At 50.0% G+C, this 24,205-nt stretch overlaps 1 protein-coding gene across 2 annotated transcripts in view; it reads right to left on the reverse strand.

Annotated features, from left to right (window-relative positions):
- The window catches only part of HJURP (Holliday junction recognition protein), a 967,877-nt gene that overhangs the window by 776,254 nt on the left and 167,418 nt on the right, over window positions 1-24,205 (reverse strand). For both annotated transcript variants that reach the window (XM_069620625.1, XM_069620626.1), the window contains exons 4-5: window positions 6,212-6,268; window positions 5,929-5,991 (exon numbers count right to left, since the gene is read on the reverse strand). In XM_069620625.1, coding sequence (XP_069476726.1) covers window positions 5,929-5,991; window positions 6,212-6,268 — 120 coding nt within the window. The remainder of the gene's footprint in view (window positions 1-5,928; window positions 5,992-6,211; window positions 6,269-24,205) is intronic.

Genomic DNA, 24,205 nt, shown 5'->3' on the forward strand with positions numbered 1-24,205 from the left:
GGCTGGTTTCTTCCCGGGCAGTGCTACGACCTTTCTCTTCTGCTCTTCAGCGAGATATTCTTCTCCCCTGACCGACGTCGAGCCTTGCTGTCGCTGCCTGGAACAACTGCCCCCGCTGGAGGATCCGTTCCGCTTAAGGTACTGTGTTCCGCCTGGCTTCCCTTGCTACCGACTGTACGGGGTAGATTTAGTCCCCGGCTTTCGAACCTGGGAGTGCCTGGGACACTTTGGCTAAACTTTCTGAGCCACTCTAAACTCTTTTTGACTCTTTGCAAGACTTTGAATCTCTAACTAACAGTGTGATCTTGGGCACATTTTCGCTCCGGCTACTCTAAGAGTGGGCCCTGCCTAGTGACTTTTGCTCACCTGTGACTTTATTCTTCTTTAAGCCTATTGCAAGAGTTCTGGACCTTAGAGTGGTGTGTCTAACCTATTTCTGCTTTTTCTCTCCCTTTCTTGGAAACTACTAGAGTGTCATCTAACGTTAAGCACTCACCTCTGTTTTAATTAAGTGGTGTTAACCTAGAGTTGTCTAGATAGGAGAAAGGATTGAATTTACTTTCAGTATAACTGTGTTGAAGTGCTTTTACTATATCTTTGCTAGAGTGTTTTTAACTTATGTGTATTTTAAATAAATAACTATATACTTTTGAAACCAAGCTCTGGTCAGTGTTTGCTTGTGCTATTGTGTTTTGGTACATATTGTGTATACTTTACATACTGCCTAACTCTTCTTGAGAGAAGTCTGACTGCTCAGCCACAGCTACCAGGTAAATCTGGGTGGTACAGACTGCTACCAAAGGGGTTTACTGCTCTACCTGTAGTCTTAAATCTTTTGCAGTGTTCCCCAAGGGAACTGCACAGGTTTCTGCCTAACATCGGCCACCAACATCCGTTGCACCTTGCCCAAGATGGTCCTGGTCCTCTCCTCCGACGGGGAGGCCAGAAGGGACACTGTGTCGAGCCTCGCTCCCAGAAACAGTGCGACTTGCGCGGGCACCAGGTGGGATTTGGCGTAGTTCACGGAGAATCCCAGGTCCGTGAGGAGTTGGACGGTCCTTGCCGTGTGGACCACGGCGAGCTCCCTCATCTTGGCGCGGATGAGCCAGTCGTCCAGGTAGGGGTAGACGTGAATCCCCTCGCGGCGCAGCTGCGCCGCCACCGGTGCGAGGCACTTGGTGAATACCCTGGGTGCCGACCGTAGTCCGAAGGGAAGGGCTTTGAACTGGTAATGACGCCCTTGGACCACGAATCTGAGGAATTTTCGGTGCCCCTTTAGGATGGGAATGTGGAAGTAGGCATCCTCCAAATCCAACGACGATAGGAAGTCTCCTTCCTCCAGCTGACCCAGGACGTGCTGGAGGGTGACCATCCGGAACTTCTGCGCCTTGATGAACTTGTTCAGACGTCGCAGGTCTAGGATGGGGCGCCATCCTCCCGTCTTCTTCTTCACGAGGAAGTATCGCGAGTAGACTCCGGAGCCCCGAAGCCTCTTCGGGACGAGTTCGATGGCGCCCTTTCTGAGCATCGCCTTTACCTCCAGGAGAAGTTGAGGGACGTGAAGTTCTTTCCTGGCCACGGGGGGGACGCGCGGGCACCTTCTTTGAAACTCGAGCGCGTGGCCCCGGGCCAGGGCGTCCAGCACCCAACGGTCGGTGGAGATGGACTCCCACACGCTGACGAAGCCCGAGCCCGGCCTCCCACCGGGGTGCTTCGGTGGGGGCCCGACCCCACGGCCGGTTCAATCCTGCTTGGACGCGGCCTTGCCGCCTTGACCTCCTTGGCGACGACGGCGGGGTCCGCTAAACTTGCCTCGTCCTCTGTAGGCCTCTTGCGACGACGAGCGGGCCGCTTGACGGTAGGAAGCGAAACCGCCGCCGGAACCTTTGGAGGCGCCCTTGCCTCCGCCGCTCCGAAAGGGCGTTCGTCGTTGCTGCAGGACTCCAAGGGCCCTGGCCGTCTCAGTATCCGCCTTGATGGCCTGAAGGGAATCGTCCACTGTCTTCCCAAACAGGTTGTTCCCGTCGAAGGGCATGTCCAGGACTCTGGTCTGGACGTCCTGCCGAAAGTCCGTAGCTTTGAGCCATCCACGACGTCGAAGGCAAACGCCGTTGCCCAGCTGGCGGAACCCAGTGTCGGCGATGTCCGTCGCCACGGTGATGGCGTGGTCCGACGCCACCTCACCTTCCTGCAGGATCTCCAGGGCCTCCGCCCTCTTGTCGTCCGGCAGAAAATCCAGCAGGGGAGCTATCTTGTACCAGAGCTCCCTGTCGTAGCGGGCCACGATAGCCAAGGCGTTGGCCGCTTTAATCGTCGTCACTGCCGACGAGATGACTCTACGTCCCATAGCATCCAATTTCTTTCCCTCGCCGTCCGGCGGGGAAGTTGATGTGGAGGCCGCACCCCCCCCCCCCGCTTTCTTCCTGGCTGCCGCGGAGACGACGGAGTCCGGGGTAGGCTGCGCCCGGAGGCATAGGGGGGCCGTGTCCGGGACCCGGTACTTTTTCTCGTACCGGTCTCTTCTAGCTGGCGTCGTGGAAGGGTTCTTGAGGAGGGAAAGGCCCTCATCCCAAATGTCGTCCAACAGAGGCACTGCGAGGACCGTCTTCCTCTTGGCCTCGCGCCGCTGATAAGGAAAGCCTTCCTTTTTCTTCTCCTCAGGGCAGAGTTGGAAAAGCTCGGAAGCCCTGGAGATCATGGAGTGGAAAGATCCGATCTCGTCGGGCGGAGAAGCCCTGGTGGGAGGCGACGACGGAAAATCCTCGTCGTATGCCTCGTCGTCCGTACCCGTCGCTGCCGTGTCAGTCCCCGTATCATCCCCTCGGGTGGACGGGGAGGAGGGCTGGACGGGGCGCGACGGTTGAAAAGGAGGTGGTGGATGGATCCTCCTTCTCTTGGTGGGGGGGAACACCAGAAGGTCCCGGTTCTGGATCCCCCGACGGGAGAGGTTCCTCTGTCGGTAACGGTAGCCTTGTCCTTATCTCGGAGCATAAGGACTGTATGGCCAACAAAATGGCCGCCGAGTTGTCTTGCGGCGCTGGCAGAGGGGAATCCGACGGGCGAGCAGGGGCCCCGTCGGTATCCTCGACGATGTCGTCGTCGTCACCTGCGTCGGGGTCCATTCCGACGGGCAGGCCTTCTTCCACGCCTAGGCCGTGGCTTAAGACCTCGATCAGCTCCTCTTCTGAGGTTGAGGCCGAATCTACGACGACGCCCTGCCCCCCCTTCTTCTTCCCCACGGAGGGTTTCACGGGGGTCCTATCGATGGGCACAAAGGAAGACTCCCTCCGCGGAGGCAGGGAGATTCTGGGCCCTGAGGTCGCCACCACTGGTGTAGCCACCACAGGCTGAGCCAGGGCCGCCGCGACCGTTTCGATAGAGGGCTTGGTCGGATGGATCAAGGCCTTCACCACCTTCGGTGCGCTCACCGCCTTATCCTTGAGGGAGGGGGCACTGCCACGCTCCTCCTCTGCCTTAGAGCTCGACCGGGGCCTCTCCAGGAGCTTAGCCGGGTGCTCGGCCTTCCTCTTACCCGACCCAGAGCGTTGGCTCGTGGTTGATGGTGCCGGGGAGGGTGCGCCCTGCCTGGCGCCCGTAGAGCCCGACCGTTCGGCGCTCCCGGTGCCAGCGGACTCGCGGTGCTTGGCCTTATGTTGGGCCCCCGTCGCCGGGGCGCCCTCAAAGGTCTTAGAAGACCGCTCGGATTTCTTCTTCTTCTCGCCAGACGGGCTCTTACCCTCCAGCCAGTTGGCGAGACGTTGATGGCGGTCCTTCATGGTCCGTTCCGACATGTTGCCGCAAAACGCACAGTCCTTCTCCACGTGCGTCTTGTCCTCATGAAGGCAGTAAAGGCAGAAAGAGTGTTCGTCCTCCTTGAAGACGTTCTGCAGCTGGCATCCAGGGCAGACCCTGAACAGCTTTCCGGGCGTCGAGCTTCCCTTCTCCTGGGCCATCTCCGAGACCGGGCCTGAGAAGCTTCTGGAGTCCTCCGAAGTGTAGCTCGACGAAATCTTCACCCTTGAGGGGCACAGATGAATCCGACACGGGTCCCCGTTGATCGGATGTAGGATAGGTGGAGCTTGAGGCTCTTTTGACCGAAAGAATCGAAGTTTTTTGTGAAAAAGCGCGAAAAAATAGCACTAACGCTCGAGAGCAATAGCACGAGGATCCCAACACATGAACGTGCGGTAAAAATCTGAAGATGGCTGCCAGAGGCGGTGCTTAGGTAGAGGGCAGTCATTGGCTGTGGTCAGTATGACGCAGAGACCAGTGATTGGTTATTACTACGAAAGACAGATCAGGAACGAAACTGATACTGGTTTTTTCTTTACCGAGGATTCCCAGCCTGACGACGGGGAATATTCATGAGCATGTGAATCCATGCCAGACCCCATGCTGGAGAAACTCTAATATTCTGCTTAAATCTACTGCCTACTGGAGAAATTCTATCGAGTAGACTGGGGAGAAGACCAATGATAGAATTCTGCCCGCTATGCAAGCTGAAAATACAACAATCTCTGTTCCACATCTTGATTGAAGGCCGAGGGACAAGAGACTTAATAATTCATTCTCGCGATTTGTGAACAATCTGCAATGGCTGTAGACTATCGTCTGAGCATGAAGCTTTTCTATCCATATGACAAAAAGCCCAGAGTACTGGTTGGTAAAATTTGTAAATATATTTCTTACTTATTTTAACTAACATGTTTATATGATTTATTATTACTTTTAAATGCTTTGTATTACGTGAAAAGTCAAATAAATGACTAACAGAAAAAATTCAAACTAAGAAAAGGAACAAGCAAAAAATGTGTGGAACAGCCATGTTGGGACACTAGCCATGGTTAGTAGCCAAACACAGTAAATGCAGTAGGGCTAAAGAAAGGTATTGCAAAAATAGTCAAAATGCAACCCGCTGCCACCAGCTCGTCTTTTAGGCCCATCCAAAGGAACCAAAAATCCCTTTGAGTGTAGTCTAGGGTCATACAAAAATAAGCACTGCATTGGAAGATGCATTGTGCAATGATAAAAAGCTACTCAAAAGTAACAACACAGTCAAAAGACTAAGGGAAAATGTTCCCCAATACAGACAGCCTTAAGGGTTAGTCAGTTTCCCCATAACAATTGGCAAACGTGCAGTAAAGTGAAGCGAAAGGCTTCACTTCACAGTAAAAAGTTAGGAGTTCAAAAACAAAAGTACAAAGGTTGGTGGTCCAGAGAAATGGAGGGAAAGTTGCTAAATAAAAAAAAACGTGCCCAACAGTAGTCCCATCATATTTACTTTGAAACGACAGCTACATCTAAAAAGAAGGGATTCGAAAAGCTAAATTATAGGAGAACGTGTAAGAGTTTTATCCCTGGATAAAATCGAATTGCTGAAGAGAGAATATTTATTTTGAAACAAAGAACACCAGATAAAAAGGAAGTAAACATCTACTGAATTATGACATTTGATTCTGCTAGCACATAGGTCGGGTAAATAATAACCCAAAACTGGAATTATATTAGAACACCTTCGTATCTGCCAACGGGTCTCCATAATAAGTTCTCCATTACATTCAGCAGATGCAGGTATGCAAAGGACTCACTTACACACATCCTTACATAGAGTAATGTTGGTGTTAAATATGGAAATTTTAGTACCTGGTGTAAGGAAAACGTGTTTTCCTTTTGCTTGTGACAAGCATTTTATTTGTAATTTAGGTTTAAATAAGGCAGCAATGTAGAAAACGAATTATAAATAAAAGTACAAGTGCAGTGTCAAGATGACTACCCTCTCTTCATCCCTAAGGTGCTACATAATTCACAAACAAACTAGGCTTCCCAGTGGTTTATAAAGGAAGGTACCAACGCTGATATAGCACACTGAATCAACTACTTACATCCGGTGATGAATAGACTTTGTAGATGGCAGAGGGTAGTACTTACCAGGTTGTCATTTTGAGGCAGGGCTACTGACAAATGTGAATTATTCCCTTTTTCTGATGGATCCTTAAAGAAAGAAAATCCGAATAAGCATAAATGGTTCCATAGATTAGACTAAACTGGAAAATGTCATTAAATGTACTTATTCGTTATAGCAAAATCAGCTTTAAAACAATTATTTCTTACCACAACACTCCCCTATTTCACAATCTAATAGTTCCTAAAAGATGGTCACACATGGATGTATCTGGCACACATTTAAAATGGTAATTTACAAACTACTCACAATGACGACTTCTGGATAGGCAATCCGCGATTCCTCCTTAAATTCTGGATGTGTCTTCTGCAAAGAAAAACAGATCTATGCTGTTAAAGGTGTGGGAGAGGTGAATTATTTGAATACTGAAACCCCCTGAATGGAAACGGATACCAATTGACCACAAAATGACTAGCCCCTGATGTGTGTGTGTGTGTGTGTACACACACACACACACATCACATCACATGAACGGAGTGATTGATAAAACGCACATGAAATGTCCATGTATTTTGAAGATGTTAGTTTTGTTGCTGTGATATACACAAGTAGATTTGTTTATAGTTGGTCATCATTTGTGTACGTTAAGATTTGTATTTAGCGATGAACGTTTGATGATATACAATATATGTCAGTTTGGGGTACTCACATGTTTCATGGATTTTTATCAATTGATGTGTATTATTGGACAATTTAAATTACTATTACAAATGTCAAACGTTATGTATCCATACTTTATCTGTTTTCATTGGACATACCATTTCAAACTATCATTGAATGTGCATTCAATATCCTTTTATGACCTTTATCGTGTTGTCTAGATAAGGGAAAGGATAACAGCATCTTCTTTGCACAATTGCTGTTATTTCACCTCCATAACTGAAGACCAAGCAGACATGAAGGCCGTCCGCAAAATGCCAATCAATCAGCTTCCTAAATCTTCTGTCGTAGACGCCCTGTCTACACAAAAGACCTACTGTATCAATGGCCAGGCAAGGGCATGTTGGGGAAAGGGGAAACTACTGAATCCAAGTACAGTATTAGTTATGGTAAGTAACCTTTACTTACACTGATGTTCTGTCCCGGTTCATAGAGCTAGAAGTTAAAAAGAATGTCTGTTCACATTGGGAGCATGTAGCAAAATGAGGACAACTATATGGCCAGAGGCTGTTTAACATGTTTGCCAAACTATATATCCACCGTACAGTTTTCATCCAATACACATTGCACAAATAATGTGGGAATGCAAAAAAGTGGGTCCTCTGTAAGTCTGTAAAGTGGTGCTGAAATATCACAAAGCCAAGTTGACCCTTACTATTACGTCTGCCATTTATTTGGAGACGAAGGAAAAGCCAGACAGAGCAACAATCAAGGATGCATTAAATTACACACATTGAGGCTTTAAAGCGTGCTCGTCTGTGGTAGGGTCGATGTAACCATATCAAAGTATCTGGTGGCCTTCACTTGAACCAAGACAAAACTTCAGCATCTTCAATACTTCCAGGCCAGCATCAGGAGGATGTGAAAATATGGGAAAACATATCAGAAACCATCTTTAGTAAAGGTGAAAGGCTAATTCAAAGGAGAACCTAACGAGAAGACCTCCTTCAATAGCATGTGGCAAGTGTTTCAAAAACAATTATTGCACTGTGTATATCTGGTTCAAGCCACTTTGATATCAAAGATGTCTTTTCCAGTTAGCTATGCACCTTTTTTCAGCATCTATTGTTCAACTCATTTCACAGAAATTAATGGACTTTCTGCATCATCACTGGAGCATAATCCGCTACAGTTCGGATGACGAATCTGCTTTTCACAGTCACGCTTGCATGCCAGTCAGGTATATCGTGGTCTTGAATTATGCCCAGAGATTGAAACATGGGCAAGTGATCAGAGGTTGTCAGCCACTGAGTGTTCGGAGATAGTTATTCTCCTTAGTACATAGGTCCTGAAGTAGAAAGTTTGGTAGCAATCAGCCCTTTGCTCATCCAGTGCCAAAGATTTTCCAGTATTGTGCACAGAAATTAGGCATGTAACTTTCGAGAGATACAAGTGACAGTCCTGAATCTTGTTGTCTAAAGACACCAAATATGCAAAATATGACCTTAAGTGTTGACACTTGTGGCTTCGATGTACAGAGTCTGCAGCATGCCATTCCAGACTACAGCCGACACCTGCAGAATCGGTCTCGGTATGTCATTCCCACAGAGATGGACTCCCCATTAAGTTATTTTTGTATCTGGTGCTGGTTGTGTATTCCCAGATATTTGGCACACGCTGCTCCTGTGAAGACCCTGGCGTCACCAACAAGCATGCATGGTTCAGCAGTGACACTAGCAAAGGGTTCACATTGCATAAATAATTACCCCTGTGCCTGCTGTCCTCGTATGATATTCCATTAACCTACAGTGATCCACTGTTACTTAAGCTCACATAAAATGAGGAATTAACTTGACGGCATGCGGTTTGTCTGCGCCCTGTGGACTGTGCTAAGCAATGTGGAGGTTCAGCGTTTGCCCATCAGTGGCGCACCTGCGGATTTTCCCTCATGGCCAATGCTGCTGCTCTCTAGCCACCTGGTTGGCCTGCAAAGGAAGCAGAGAGGAGTATATTGCTTTCGTCATCACATTGCTGTGCCACCGTGTTTATCATTAACGTTCGGAGTGAGCTCACCTTACCGCAGAAACGTTTCTGGGCAAAATTACGCCAACATCTTATTTTTCAAAAGTGCTTGCTTCCAAGGCGCATGAACGGAGAACGTTTGTTGTCAATCCATGGAGGACATAGTGCATCATAGATGTCTGGTCCTCCCACGCGCTCACGAACAGAGGGATAAGGCGCCACGACAGCAAACAGTGCCTCTCGCCTGACAGCATTAAACAGTGAAAAAAGGTTCATCACGCACCAGTGAAAGAAAACAGACGAATAGGGAGGGTTGCGAAGGAGAGGCCTTCCGATGAACCGAAACACTTTTCACTGAGCCTTGCCCATGGCAGGCAAATTCATGTAACATAGTTTTTAAAAAGTAGTGTCAATAATTAGGCTTGTTGGGGGCAACGTTCCAACACATTTATATAGAATTACCAGATTCCTCCCACAGTGCTAAAACCTGCTCACTGGAGTGGCTCTGCTATTTCCTCTCAATAACACGTTCTTCCATAAATATGAGGGGGTCATCTGTGCAGCAAAGGATAAAAGGGACAGGATGGGGCCCATGCACGCTAGTACTAAAGCACAGCTACCCAGAATCCCCTTTAGAATCGACCTGAAAATCACTCTACACCGCAAAATAAAATGCTACTTGGCACCAGCAATTAAAAAAAAAATAGAGAAAAGTCAGGAGTTACACTTTGCTCAGCAGGGCAAACATGTTTTAAGCATTTATAGAAAGTCAAAAAGTTTGACACGGACCTAATGTCCATTGGCAGGGAATTTCACAGGCAGGTGGCTTAGACAACATCCTACTTCCTCGGGTGGCACATGTGATCTTAGCAAGAGTTAACAAATCAGGAGAAGCACGGCCAAGCTGTTGGGAACACGGGAAGCATTAATATGGAGCTAAAACGGCGCTGACCTATGAAGACACAAAAGTCAGATATAGGATTTGGAAATTAATACAATTAACAGGGAGCCAGTGGCAGGGGCATTGGAGATCGAATAAATGCCTCGACGACAAAAGACACAAATCAGACGGACTGCAGCGTTTTGAACGCCGAGCAGCTGTTTCTGCTGGTACGGGTCCACATCGTCCAGTCGGGAATTCACCAAGGTCCTGACAATCATACGGTGATGTTTGGGAATGAATGGTAAAATTCAGCGGTGCTGGACGAGTCAAATAGGCAAATCCTTCAGGGCCACTGACCTGCATGAATAACAGAGTATCATCCGCATATAAATGAAACAGCAGCCGACCCTTCTACTAAAAGTAGAAGTGGCCTAAGGTAGATGTTAAATTGAACCAGACAAAGCGGGGCTCCTTCGGGGGACCACAATTCAGGTTAACAGGAGCTTCCCAGCTTTACACTCTGCTACCCAACAAGAAAAGAAAAAGACCGAAACCATTTAAACACCAATTCCAATACCCTTGCAATAGGGGAAAGCTGCAGAAGAAGGAGCTGGTGATTAAGTTTCAAATACGGTGGACAAGTCTAAAATCATTCAAGTTAAAAGTTACCCTTTGTTGGCTACGTCCAACACGTCATTCCAGACGAAGGTCAAGGCAGACTCTTGACGGAGGTCATAGGGTGGCACCGTGCACCTGGCCACCCTCTGTCCTCCGGGCCCAGGTACCTGTTCACCCTGCCACCCTCTTCCATGCCACCTCTTGCACTGGGGTCTGTATCAATAGCCATACAGTACCCCCACCCCTTTTACTTACTGCACTTATGGAACAAGTTACTTACCTGTAACTGTTTTTCTCCAGCATGGGTCTGGCATGGATTCACATGCTCATGAATATTCCCCGTCGTCAGGCTGGGAATCCTTGGTAAAGAAAAAACCAGTATCAGTTTCGTTTCTGATCTGTCTTTCGTAGTAGTAACCAATCACTGATCTCTGCGTCATACTGACCACAGCCAATGACTGCCCTCTACCTAAGCCCCGCCTCTGACAGCCATCTTCAAATTTGGTAGCACGTGAAGTGGCAGTATGACCAAGTGAAGAGCCGCAGAGGGGTAGGCGGGAGGGTTCGCATGTGAATCCATGCCAGACCCATGCTGGAGAACAACAGTTACAGGTAAGTAACTTGTTCCTTCTCCAGCATGGGGCCTGGCATGGATTCACATGCTCATGAATAAAGAATACATAGCAGTACACACATGCACAACCACGGAAGGTGGCAAAGGCTCAACATTAAGCATTACATCAAACTCAACATTAAGCAAATCTTACCTCCTCACCAGGCTCACATTAGGCGAACAGGTTGCGCAGCACTGCTTGGCCGACTCTGGACTCCTCCCTGGAATCCCGATCGACGCAGTAGAATTTCGTGAAGGTGTGCGTCGACCTCCACGTAGCAGCCCTGCAGATGTCCAGCAAGGGCAAACCAGATAGGAACGCCGTGGTAGCTGCGATCGCTCTGGTGGAATGGGCTCTCGGACGGCCAGGCAGCGGTCCGTTTGCCAACCGATGACAGTACATGATACAGCCGGAGAGCCATCTAGAAATGGAAGCCTTCGAGAGAGCCTTCCCCTGATTGACAGGTCCAAAGTTCACAAAGAGTTGTGACGTCTTCCGAAAACACTTCGTGCAGTCCACGTAGAACTTCAGCGCTCTAGCCACATCCAGCGAGTGCAAAGTCCTTTCAGCCGGCGACGAAGGCGACGGGAAGAAAACAGGCAACACCAAGGTTTCGTTGAGGTGGAAGTCTGACGGCACCTTGGGCATGAAGGAGGGGTGCGTCCTGAGCACTACCCTCGTGTCGTGAAAAGTCAAGTACGGGGCCTTGCAGGAAAGGGCCTGGATCTCTCCCACCCGTCATGCAGAGGTGATGGCCACAAGAAACGCTGTTTTCCACGACAAGAACTTAAACGGAGCCGAGTGCAGAGGCTCGAACGGAGGTCCCATGAGCTTGGTCAGCACCACGTTGAGCTCCCACGCCGGGGCCGGAGCCTTCACCGGCGGGAACGATCTGAACAGTCCCTTCATGAACTCTTTCACCAGACGATGAGACCACAAAGACGTCCGCCCCGTGGTTCTGGTGTATCGGGAGATCGCAGCAAGATGAATCTTGATGGACGCGTGGGCCAGTCCAGCTTTGGCCAGCGTCAGTAGGTACGGCAGTACTTGGGGAGCCGTAATCTGTAGAGGATTATTCTTCTGTGCGTGGCACCAGACAGAGAACCTCTTCCATTTGTGTCCGTAGCATTTAAGAGTTGAGGACGCCCTGGCCTTTGCAAGAACCTCTCTGCAGTCGGCCGGTATGTCGTATCTTCCAAACTCTAACGCTGCAGGAGCCAGGCCTGCAAGTTCAGCGACTTCGGGTCGTGATGGAGGATGGCGCCTCCTTCCCTGGAGAGAAGATCCGCGTCCACTGGCAGCTTGATTGACGGGGACGCTGACAAGTCCAGAAGGTCCGGGAACCATATCTGCCTCGGACACGCAGGTGCGACGAGGATCATCCTGCACCGTGACCTCTTGAGCTGGTTGATGAGCCGGATCAGCAATGGCAATGGAGGGAACGCGTATAGAAACAGGCCCTCCCAGGGGAACGAGAAAGCATCGCCCATGCTCCTCGGCTGGGGAAACCTGCTGGCGAACCTCCGGCACTTGGCAAACGTCGCCGTCGCAAACAGATCCATCTGGGGTGTGCCCCACCGTCGGAAGAGGCGGTCCACTAGATCCTGTCGTAGTTCCCACTCGTGGCACGAGCGCAGCTCCCTGCTGAGTGAGTCGGCGGTGGTGTTTTTTATCCCTGCCAGATGAAACGGCACCAGAAACATCCCTTGGGCGACGACGCAATGCCACAGATCCTGCGCCTCCCTGGACAGGGCTGGGACCTGGTTCCGCCCCGTTTCCTGATGTAGAACATGGTGGTGGTGTTGTCGGTGAATATCCTCACCACCTTGCCCTTGAGGGACGGAAGGAAGGACCTGAGGGCCCAAAACACTGCACGGAGCTCCAGGACGTTGATATGGAGGGACTTCTCCGTCGGGAGCCAAAGGCCTCTCGCGTGCAGATTTTCGGTGTGCGCTCCCCACCCTTCCAGGGAGGCATCCGTGGTCACTGTCTCCTGGTGGTCGGGGGTCTGGAAGTCCATGCCCGCCGTCAGATGCGCGCAGGTGCCCCACCACCGTATCGTTCGTCGGAAACTCTCGTCGCGTGTGATCCTCTCCTCGAAGCTGCCCGTCGTCTGGATCCAGCGCGCGTCCAGGAACTCCTGTAACGGGCGCATCCGGAGCCTGCACAGGGGGATGAGGTAAATGCAAGAAGACATCATTCCGAGGAGGGACTTGATGGACCTCACTCTGGCCGCGTCCGCAACCAGCATCCGCTGCACCTTGCCCAAAATGGGCCTCGTCCTTTCCTCCGACGGAGAGGCCAGAAGCGACACTGTGTCGAGCTTCGCTCCCAGAAACAGTGCGTCTTGCGCGGGCACCAGGTGGGACTTGGCGTAGTTTATGGAGAATCCCAGATGCGTGAGAAGTTGGACGGTCCTTGCCGTGTGCTCCACGGCGAACTCCTTAGTCTTCGCTCGGATGAGCCAGTCGTCCAGGTAGGGGTAGACGTGGATCCCCTCTCGGCGCAGCTGCGCCGCGACCGGTGCGAGACACTTGGTGAACACCCTGGGTGCCGACCTCAGTCCGAAGGGAAGGGCTCTGAACTGATAGTGACGCCCTTGGACCACGAACCTGAGAAACTTTCGGTGTCCCTTTAGGATGGGAATATGGAAGTAGGCATCCTCCAAATCCAACAACGACAGGAAATCGCCCTCCTCCAGCTGACCCAGGACGTGTTGGAGGGTGACCATCCGGAACTTCTGTGCCTTGATGAATTTCTTCAGTCGTCGTAGGTCCAGGATGGGACGCCATCCTCCCGTCTTCTTCTTCACGAGGAAGTATCTAGAGTAAACTCCGGAGCCCCGAAGCCTCTTTGGGACGAGCTCGATGGCGCCCTTCTTGAGCATCGCCTTTACCTCCAAGAGAAGTTGAGGGACGTGATGTTCTTTCCTGGCCACAGGGGGGACCCGCGGGCACCTCTTTAGAAACTCGAGCGCGTGACCCTGAGCTAGGGCGTCCAGCACCCAACGGTTGGTGGAGATGGACTCCCACACGCTGACGAAGCTCGCCAGCCGGCCTCCCACCGGGGTGCTTCGGTGGGGGCCCGACCCCACGGCCGGTTCAGTCCTGCTTCGACGAGGCTTTGCCGCCTTGACCTCCTTGGCGACGACGGCGGGGTCCGCCTGACTTGCCTCGTCCCCTGTAAGCTTCCTGCGACGACGAACGGGCCGCTTAACGGTAGGTGGAAAATCCGCCGCCGGAACCTTTGGAGGCACCCTGTTTGCCTCTGCCGCTCCGAAAGGGCGGCCGCCGTTGCTGGAGAACCCCAAGAGCCCGGGCCGTCTCCGTGTCTGCCTTGATGGCTTGAAGGGAATCGTCCACTGTTTTCCCAAACAGGTTATTTCCGTCGAACGGCATGTCCAAGACTCTGGTCTGCACGTACTGACGGAAGTCAGTAGCCTTGAGCCATCCACGCCGCCTAAGGCACGCGCCGTTTCCCAACTGGCGAAATCCAGTGTCAGCGATGTCCGTCGCAATCGTAATGGTGTGGTCCGACGCCACCTCTCCTTCCTGCAAGATCTCTAGGGCATCCGCCCTCTTGTCGTCCGGTAGGAAGACCAGCAGGGGGGCCAGTTTGTACCACAACTCCCTGTCGTAGCGGGCTACGATAGCCAAGGTGTTGGCCGCCTTAATCGTCGTCGCTGCAGACGAGATGACCCTGCGTCCCATCGTATCCAATTTCTTTCCCTCGCCGTCCGGCGGGGAGGTTGACGTAGAGGCCGTGCTCCCCCCGCTTTCTTCCTGGCCGCCGCGGAGACGACCGAGTCCGGGGTCGGCTGTGCCCGAAGGCACAAGGGGGCCGCGTCCGGGACCTGGTACTTCTTCTCGTACCGATCCCTTCTAGCCGGCGTCGTGGATGGGTTCTTGAGGAAGGTGAGGCCCTCATCCCAAATATCGTCCAGTAGAGGTACGGAGAGGAAGACGTCTTCCTCTTGGCTTCGCGCCGTTGATAAAGGAAACCTTCCTTCTTCTTCTCTTCCGGGCACAGCTGGAAAAGCTCGGACGCCCTGGCGATCATGGAGTGAAACGATCCAATCTCGTCGGGCGGGGAAGCCCGGGTGGGAGGTGACGACGGCAGATCCTCGTCGTAAACCTCGTCGTCCGTACCAGTCGCGGCCGTGTCAGTCCCCGTATCATCCCCACGAGTCGTGGACGGGGAGGAGGGCTGAACAGGGCGCGATGGCTGAAAAGGAGGTGGAGGGTGAATCCTTCTTCTCTTAGGCAGAGGGCTCCCAGAAGGGCCTGGCTCCGGGTCCCCCGTCGGGAGCGGTTCCTCCGCTGGTGGTAATGGCAGTCTCGTCCTTATCTTCGAGCATAAGGATTGTATAGCCAACAAAATGGCCGCTGAGTTGTCTTGCGGCACTGGTTGAGGGGAGTCTGACGGGCGGTCAGGGGCCCCGTCGGCACCCTCGACGTTATCGTCGTCTCCTACGTCAGGGTCCCTCCCGACGGGCTGGTCTTCTTCCGCGCCAACGCCGTGGCTTAAGACTTCGATCAGCTCTTCCTCAGAGGTTGAGGCCGAATCCACGACGACCTCCTGCCCCCCTTTTTCTTCTCCGTCGGAGGTTTCACGCGGGTCCTGTCGATGGGCATAAAAGAGGACTCCCTCCGCGGTGGCAGGGAGACTCTGAGCCCCGAGGTCGCCACCACTGGTGTAGCCTCCACAGGCTGAGCCAGGGCCGCCGCGACTGTCTCGATAGAGGCCTTGGCCGGATGGATTAAGGCTTTCACCACCTTAGGTGCGCTCACCGCCTTCTCCTTGGGGGGAGGGTCACTGCCTCGCTCTCCCTCCGATGGGGCCTTAGAGCACGACCGGGGCCTCTCCAGGCGCTTCGCCGGGTGCTCGGCCTTCCTCTTACCCGAACCAGAGCGTTGGCTCATGGTTGATGGTGCCGGGGACGATGCGCCCTGCCTGGCGCCCGTAGAGCCCGACCGTTCGGCGCTCCCGGTGCCAGCGGACTCGCGGTGCTTGGCCTTGTGTTGGACCCCCGTTGCCGGGGCGTCCTCAAAGGTCTTAGAAGACCGCTCGGATTTCTTCTTCTTCTTCTCGCCTGACGGGCTCTTCCCTTCCAGCCAGTTGGCGAGACGTTGATGGTGGTCCTTGATGGTCCGCTCCGACATATTGACGCAAAACGCAGTCCTTCTCCACGTGCGTCTTGTCCTCATGTAGGCAGTAAAGACAAAAGGAGTGTTCGTCCTCCTTAAAGACATTCTGAAGCTGGCATCCAGGGCAGACCCTGAACAGCTTTCCGGGCGTCGAGGTTCCCTTCTCCTGGGCCATGTCCGAGATGGGTCTGAGAAACTTCTGGAGTCCTCCAAAAGCGTCGCTCGACGAAATCTTCACCCTTGAGGGGCGTAGACGAATCCGACACGGGTCCCCGTTGATCGGATGAAGAAACGGTGGAGCTTGAGGCTCTTTTGACCGAAAAATCGAAGTTTTTGAGGAAAAAACGTGAAAAAATAGCACTAACGCTCGAGAGCAATAGCACGAGGATCCCAACACTTGAACGTGCGGTAAAAATCTGAAGATGGCTGCCAGAGGCGGGGCTTAGGTAGAGGGCAGTCATTGGCTGTGGTCAGTATGACGCAGAGATCAGTGATTGGTTACTACTACGAAAGACAGATCAGAAACGAAACTGATACTGGTTTTTTTCTTTACCGAGGATTCCCAGCCTGACGACGGGGAATATTCATGAGCATGTGAATCCATGCCAGACCCCATGCTGGAGAACAAGACCTACCCCTGTCTGCTGCCTTAAACCCAGCACTTGCCGGCTGCACTACCACTGTCTGTTGCCTTTATTATTTATCTGTTTCTCCTTTGCTCCTCACTTTCCACTCCTCCCCCTTCCATGCACTTCCCCCCCCCCCTCTACCATGTACTTGCGCGTTCTCAATGTCACTGGGCCTAGTAAGATTATTGTTTTTTTCTCCCCAGTTCCCCTCTCTTGCCTTGTCTCGCTCTGAAAACACTTGTGTATGAGCACGATAGATATAAAATATCAATTCAATTCCATATCTGTAAAAGAGGGAGGGTTTGGGTACCCGGATCTGAGAAAATACTGTATTGGTTTTGTCCTGAAAAAATCAACTTTTTATCTCTCTGAAGCGAGCAGCTATGTACCTAATTGGCATGTCATTGAAAACTCAAGTTTCGCCTTATGCTCTAGGTACTGTCTACTCTATGTCAAAGCTGCCAACCTTGGGAGTGAAACTACCAACTATGGGTGCTACTAGGGAGGCATTGCAAAACTTTGTGATAAATAGTGGTGACGATGTTTGGATGCATTATGATGCTTCTCTGTGGCATAGTATGGGACTGCAATTAGCTAACAGGCCTTTGTGCTGGCAAAGTTGGATTAATAAGGGTATACTCAAAATCCGCGATGTATGGCACAATGATTCCCTTTGATCAACTGATGGTGTCTTTCGGGATTGGGGGTAGGGAACGGGAGCATTATAGGTCTTTGAAAGCTCTTTTGATTGAACAGACTGCTATGGTGAATGGTGCTATGATAGAGAGACCATCAGTGTGCGAGATTGTTCGCTCCTGCCAGTGTACTGTATCCACATATATAAAATTGATGCCAATGGATGATCGGGAGTTGGTAGCGTGGGATAAGCTTCGCGAGGTGTGGTAGAGGACCTTGATATCGATATACCTGTAAAGGAATGGGAGTATTTGCTCCGTGTAGAGGTGCAATCAAAATTGGATTTGGGGCTACGTTACATTAGGCAGCAGATCCTTAACAGATTGTATTGGACGCCGTCTAGGATGGCTAGGTTGGGTCTTTTATAAAATTATTCCTGTTGGGGTTGTGGATGTGGAGGGGGTACTTTAATGCATATGTTGTGGGTATGTTCGAGAGTGTCAGTTTTTTGGTCTGAGGTATTGGATACATTGGCCATTGTGGTGGAGGAGCAGCTTCCGCGTACCCTTTGCTCCACTATTCTGTTGTCGAACAGGGGAAGGGGATATAGGGCAAGGGACAAAGCTGATTGGATAAATAGAGTTTTGGTGTTGGCAACTAAGCAGATACTGCGGGTTTGGAAGTCAGAAACCAAAGGTGGAGGATTGGTTGTTGGATGTGAAAACTCTGTTCAATTATGAAAAGGTTATGTTTTTAAAACAGGAAAGAGAAGATTGTTATTCACGATTGTGGGGGTCCTTTAATGAATTGCATGTCTAGATTTCCTATATTTTATATACAATTGTTAGTGTACATTGGTCGGGGGGTTGGATTGAATGATTTATACATCATTGTTTGTTGAGGTTTTTCATGTGGTCTTGACTTGATGGTTGTGTGTTCGGAAATTGTTAACTGGTTAGGTTGTAAAATAGTATTTTATGATTCGCTTGATTTATCGGTTTTATTAATTGTTATGTATGTTTTATGGCTATTGTTAATGTTCTACATTTTATGATCTATACAATGTACTGATTTTGCACTTGTGTTTTGCTTTTGTTTTTTGTATGTTTCATTAAAATTGAAATAAAGTGATAAAAAAAAAAAAGGCATACTGAAGGTCTGAAGCCACACAGTTACCACCTTCGCCAACATTTTTGATAGCCAAGACAAGCCAGCAATGCTGGGTCAAATGCAAGTTTCTGCGAAAGGGGTTTCAGCGCTGTTTAAAAAAATACATTTATTATTATTATGTGTTCCAACCGTCTTATCACAGTACAGTATTCTGTTGAACATATTACATATCAATCATAAATTTCACCCTCCCTTCCCACCCTTTCCCAACATCCCATCTAACCCCCCCAACCAAACTAAAACTGTAACCACAGCCATGATCTACGGAGAGTCCACAGGCATTTCCTTCCCACTGATGATTAACTTCCTCAACTGAGTTCTTTACAACCCCTCCCATCTCCCAAATCCCTCCCCTCTGCCTTCTCATCTCGCAAAGTCAGGGAGGTTTGCCATTGGGTGAGGTGAAAAGAGTATGTACCAAGGCATTCCAGGATGTTATGTCATCTAAGCTTTCTCTTCCCCCTCCCCATTTGGATCGTGTCATACCACACTGCAGCTTCTGCCATAGACCACCATTTTAGATCCTCCAACCATCTGTCTATGTTTGGACCCTCATGCAACTTCAATGCCCATGCGATCCTTCTTTTTGCCAGTAACCAGGCTAGATCTATCATCATATTTCTTTCCGGCTTATCGCTCCTGGAGCGCACAAACATCCTGAGGAGGCAAGCTTCAGGCACCCATTTGTATCCTGTTATGCCTCCTTTTCTAAGCCTTAATTCCATGTCCTGCCAGAACACCCAGATAACCAAGCGGGACCAGAACATGTGTTCCATTCCCGCCCCACCTGCACCACACCTCGGGCACCCCCTGTCTTCCGAGCCCAGGCAGCACGATAATAGCTGTGGGGTCATGTATGCTCTGTGGAGTGTGTAAAATTGGTCAATTTCTTGTCTGCATTTCTTGGGATCTTCTTTGGGTACAACAGCGCTCTGGACGATACTGCTGTCGTAAGCTCTTTGCCCCCCTCTGATTCCCATGTGCTCTTCCCTCTGGTTAGTTCTTTGGGTAGCGCTAGTAACCCCTGGTACAGTCTGGACACCCCGTGCCCGTCATCCGACACATCATAGAACAACGCCAGTACCCCATGCTCTTCATACTGGCCTGGAAAGTCTGCCATTTCTTTTTAACCACATATATTACCCTGGAGCACGTAATGAACTCCCTTTGTGTATCCCAAATGCTTCCTGTAACTCCTGGAACGCCAAGAGCTTGTCTGAGGAGAGCAAATCTCCAATTGTCACTATGCCTTTCTCCTCCCAGTGTGACCTACTCTGTGCCAGGTCTTCCTTGTTCTCCCCATGAATGGCTGTGAAGAGTATCTGGGGGAGTGAAGGGGGGTGACAAGTAGGGTTCTTTAAGTTTTAGTATATGCTTGGTCCTGACCCATATCTACTTATGCAACTGCAACAGCCCCGGGGATCTATAATCCTATCTTTCCACAACCACAATACTTCTTTTAATAAGTACGGGGCTATTCTAGCACTCAGCAGAGCATGTTCAACCGTTTCCAAGTCCGCCAAGCACCTTGACACATGCTTCAACTCTCTAGCCAAGTAATTGAGCTTATTCTCTATACAACACCTCCAGAGTAACCCTTCCTCTAGCGCTTCCCCATATGAAACCGCCTATTATCGAAGTCAGCTCTCTGACGAAGGCTCTCAGGATGGGATACGGGATGTGCCCAAAGTGGTATAATAAGCAGGTGAGGGCGACCATCTTCAGGAGGGCTACCATGCCCATTACTGAGGGGCAGTTTCCCCCCCATAACTTGATAGAGCCTTCTAGACCAGACTTTCCCTTCAATGTATTGTGCTGATGACTATCCTTGGTATCATGATAACTATCGACCCCCTAGGTGCCCAAAAGTTTTGACTTTCCATTGCAATCCCAGACAAGGAAGTTGTTTCTCCTCTACTCCAGCCCACCCCGTGAGTGGAAATAAGTAGGACTTTGCCCTACTAATCGAGATCCCTGACAATTCAGCAAAATTCGCCATCACCTATGGGTATGATTCCAGGATTCCTCCGGGTGTTGCATATATAGCAGCACATCGGCTGCATAAAGCGATATCACATGGTGCACACCATCCACGCAAAGCCCTCTGTCTTTGAATTCCTTCCTTAGGAAAATCGCCAGAGGTTCTAAGGCCAACATATATGGCATACGGGATAAGGGGGATCCCCGTTTCATGCCTCTTCCTATCAGGAACTGCTCCGATATACATTTGCCAGTTTGCACCCTAGCGACTGTCTGGAATAGAACATCTGGACCCATCTCATGACCTTCTCTGCTATCCCAAAGCTTCTAAAATAGGCTGTTACACTTCAGGCTTCCCCGCCGGCCTCCTTGCAGAATACGACTTCTTTGCAGGCTCCTCTATGGTCCAGGTACAAGCTACCATGGCGTCTGTACAAACGTCGACGCACTCCGGTTCACCAGACACGTCTTGTACGTGGAAGACGTACAGCAAGCCACGCCCCACTTACGACTATAAAACCACCGTCTTCCAAGGGGCTCGTTGCTGCTAATTAGCGTTACCAGCTACACGTGGTTTCGTCCGTTTCCTCTTTGTGTCTCCCTACACAATTCCTCATCTGAACTCCTGGTTTTGACCTTTGCCTGACTTTTGGATTGCCTTGTCTCCTCCTTTGTTCCTGTCGTGCTTGTCTGGTTGTTGGACTCGGAACGCTACTGGATCCGGCTATCTTCTGTGTCTTGCGGTTCTTATTCCTGGTTGCCGCTCTGCACACCAAATTGCTGTCTACTATCCGGATCATCTCAACGGCTACTCAACTATAATCGTGACCTCAGGTACATATTTGATTGACAATCCTCATCTTTGCTATTTATTACCTTCACGACTAGTTTGGATATTTGTCTTCTGTTGGATTCTGGGACATTGAGTGACTTTCCTGTGAGATTGCTCTTACGTGCATATAAACGCTTTCCTGAACTGCACCAACCCGGCACTAGTGCGTCCCTCGTGCCGTTCGGGGTTACTTCCCCATTCTAACTTCCCTGTTTGTTATTTTCTCCTGTCGTCTTCAGAATCCTGGACTCCTCTTCCTCCATTTATCTTTACTCAGGTCAGTTGTTATCAATTCTATAGCTATAGTTGGAACCGATACTGATTTTGATCATTTCCACTCATTGGTGTTATTCTTTGTAGATCATCCCGGGGAACCTCCACTCCAATATCTATCTAGGTAGTTGCCCAATTATTTCAACTGTTCTAATCACTTGCATAATCTCAACACTGTCGAATATCTTTGTATTCCTTTGCAGCATTGGTATTGGCGGTGTGTGTTCTCCCCGCTCTTTTATTCAATTGACACCTCTGTCTGTCCCAACTGAAACAGCAGAGAGGTACATTGTGGAAAAGAGCCCCTCTTTGAGGAAGCCTGAGTCTTGTACTCAGGGGAGCTGGGATGCAAGGCTGAATTTTGAATCTTATACCACCAACACCTCCAAGGTCATTTCCTCTGCATCTTCGGCCTATTTCGGAGTGGTGAGTAACATAGGCAAACAGCCATTCCCACCTGACAATCAAAGGCTTTGATGACATTGAGTGCCAGTACCACACAGCCCTCTGGCCAGTTCTGCGTCTTATCTATTATTGCATGCACCTTTCTCAGGTTTTCAGTTGTCGCCCTCCCGGGGACATAGCCAGTTTGGTCCAGGTGTATCAGTGTACCAATCACCCTCTTCAGTCTTAAATTGAACCAGATAAAGCGGGGCTCCTTCTGGGGGCCCACAATTCAGGTTAACAGGAGCTTCCCAGCTTTACACTCTGCTACCTAACAAGAAAAGAAAAAGAGCGAAACCATTTAACTACCAATTCCAATACCTCTGCAATAGGGGAAAGCTGCACAAGAAGGAGCTGGTGATTAAGTTTCAAATACGGTGAAAAAGTCTAAAATCATTCAATTTAAAAGTTAGCCTTTGTCGGCTACGTCCAACGCGTCATTCCAGACGGAGGCCAAAGCAGTTTGATAGAGGACAGAGGGTGGCTCCTAGCCCCCACTTGACAAAATCCATTCAGACAGGAAAGTGTATATTAGATATCACTAATTTTTTTAGACCTATATTTTGGTTGTTTAAAACAAAAAAAACTACTGGACGGATTTTCACCAAATTACAAAAGCACGCTTTCGGAACCAGGCCGCGTCTCCTACCGCACATCTGGTGAAAATCCGTCCAGCGGTTTGGGCTGTAGGCGCGACAGACATTTTTTCTCCATTCAGTCTATCGGGAAAAAAAGACATTGTGGGAGCCCCCCTTATAACTTTGCCCCACCTTGACCAAACCACACCAAACAAAACAATTCAGAGTGGGCCATATACTTTGTTTGCAAAGTCTGGTGATTATTTGTCCAGGGGGAGCAAAGTTATAAGCCGCCCAAAAAGTGCTCTTCCTATGAGATGAGCAACTTAACCATAACTACATGGCCGCTATTGCAGGCCATGTAAAATTGTATATATATATATATCTTTCTTGAGTGCGTAGTAAATATTCAAGTCCTCTGGGAGTCTCTGTGGTCTGGCCCCTGTCCTTGCACGGCTGTCCCCTCGTAGCAGCCCTGCTGACCACCACAATATATGGTGCCCGCCACTCGCCAAACCCACCCTTTCAGTTCGCCACCGGCGTGCCGCACTTCCTGTTTGAAAGTTGAACCGGGCCAGTACCCAGCTCTCTCGTGAGCACAACGGGTCACCCAATCCCCTCCTCCCAAACTGTTGGGCGCCGTGCACGATCACGATGGGCTGCACGAACAACGTGAGCCAGCTTCTGCAAGGGCTACCGCAAATGTCTTCGTACTCAGCGAGTCTCACCGGCCATTTTGCCGGCAACGAGCACTGACTTTCCACTGCAGATTTCTCTCTGTACGGGCGCCTGTGGCTGTCGATTGCTGGTCAGAGGGCACCGCTGTGGGTGCACAATATTGGTGCTTGCGAATTGGAGCACTTCCAAGCAATTTGAAGCTTGGAAATATCTTGATTTTCAGTATCTGGTAGTGAACTCAAGAGGGACACGTCTTCCTCACTTTGGCGCTGGCAACGCCCCCCAGGGTTTCACTGCTTATCCCTTCATTTCTAGTGGAATCTCTTCAGCAGTTTAATAGATGGAAAGATGTTTGCAACTTATTCCTTAGCTACTAGCACAGCAAAGCCATCTTCCTGATAGCAGGTTGTGCTAGACGATAAAGGCAAAAAGAACATCAGTCTCCTCCACTTTGTGGAAAGCAAACCGTCTCAAAGCGGATGGGGACTGAGGTAGCAAGTCGAAATTGAAGGACCTTGGTTTTAATTTACTTTACCTTTTGGTACACTGTATTTAGTTTCAAAGAAATGGTTCAAATGCAAGCTAAAACAACCACTTCATTAAAATATCATACAATAATATCAATTTTTTACACTTACAACCTTCAATTCATTACATCATATTTTTCTAAAATTCTTCTAAAATTAATACACAGCAATAAAATTTGGATAGTTGTCCACTAAAACATTATCAAATCCATTTTATCCTAAAAAGAATGCAATACCTGAAAAACTGAAGATGAACAGCCCATTCTAGGCCGTGTGATCCCTGAACCAGGGTGCCCGGCCGTGCCCCAGTCGACCCGCCTCATGGCCAGCGAAGCGGGCCCCTTCTAAAAACTCCCTGGTCGGGCCAGCCAGTTGGCTGTAAAGGAGGTGAAGAACGTTAAGTCGGGCGAGCAGTGAAGTGGAAGGCCAAGGCTGTCTTGCAGGCCAGCCCAGTTGGGGAGCTGGATGCCTAGTCGTGGCAGCCCAGGTGTCAAGTCCTGGGTTGCTAGGAGGAGGTAAGCCCTGATGAAGATTCGGCGGCCCGCCCTCTCTGTCTCTGTGATGCATTGTAGATGAAGCAAGCCAGAAGAGGAGCGGGCCGCGCAAGGGAGG

This window comes from Ambystoma mexicanum, chromosome 5q, assembly GCF_040938575.1.
Source record: "Ambystoma mexicanum isolate Mex_15411 chromosome 5q, UKY_AmexF1_1, whole genome shotgun sequence".
Taxonomy (NCBI): Eukaryota; Metazoa; Chordata; class Amphibia; order Caudata; family Ambystomatidae; genus Ambystoma; species Ambystoma mexicanum.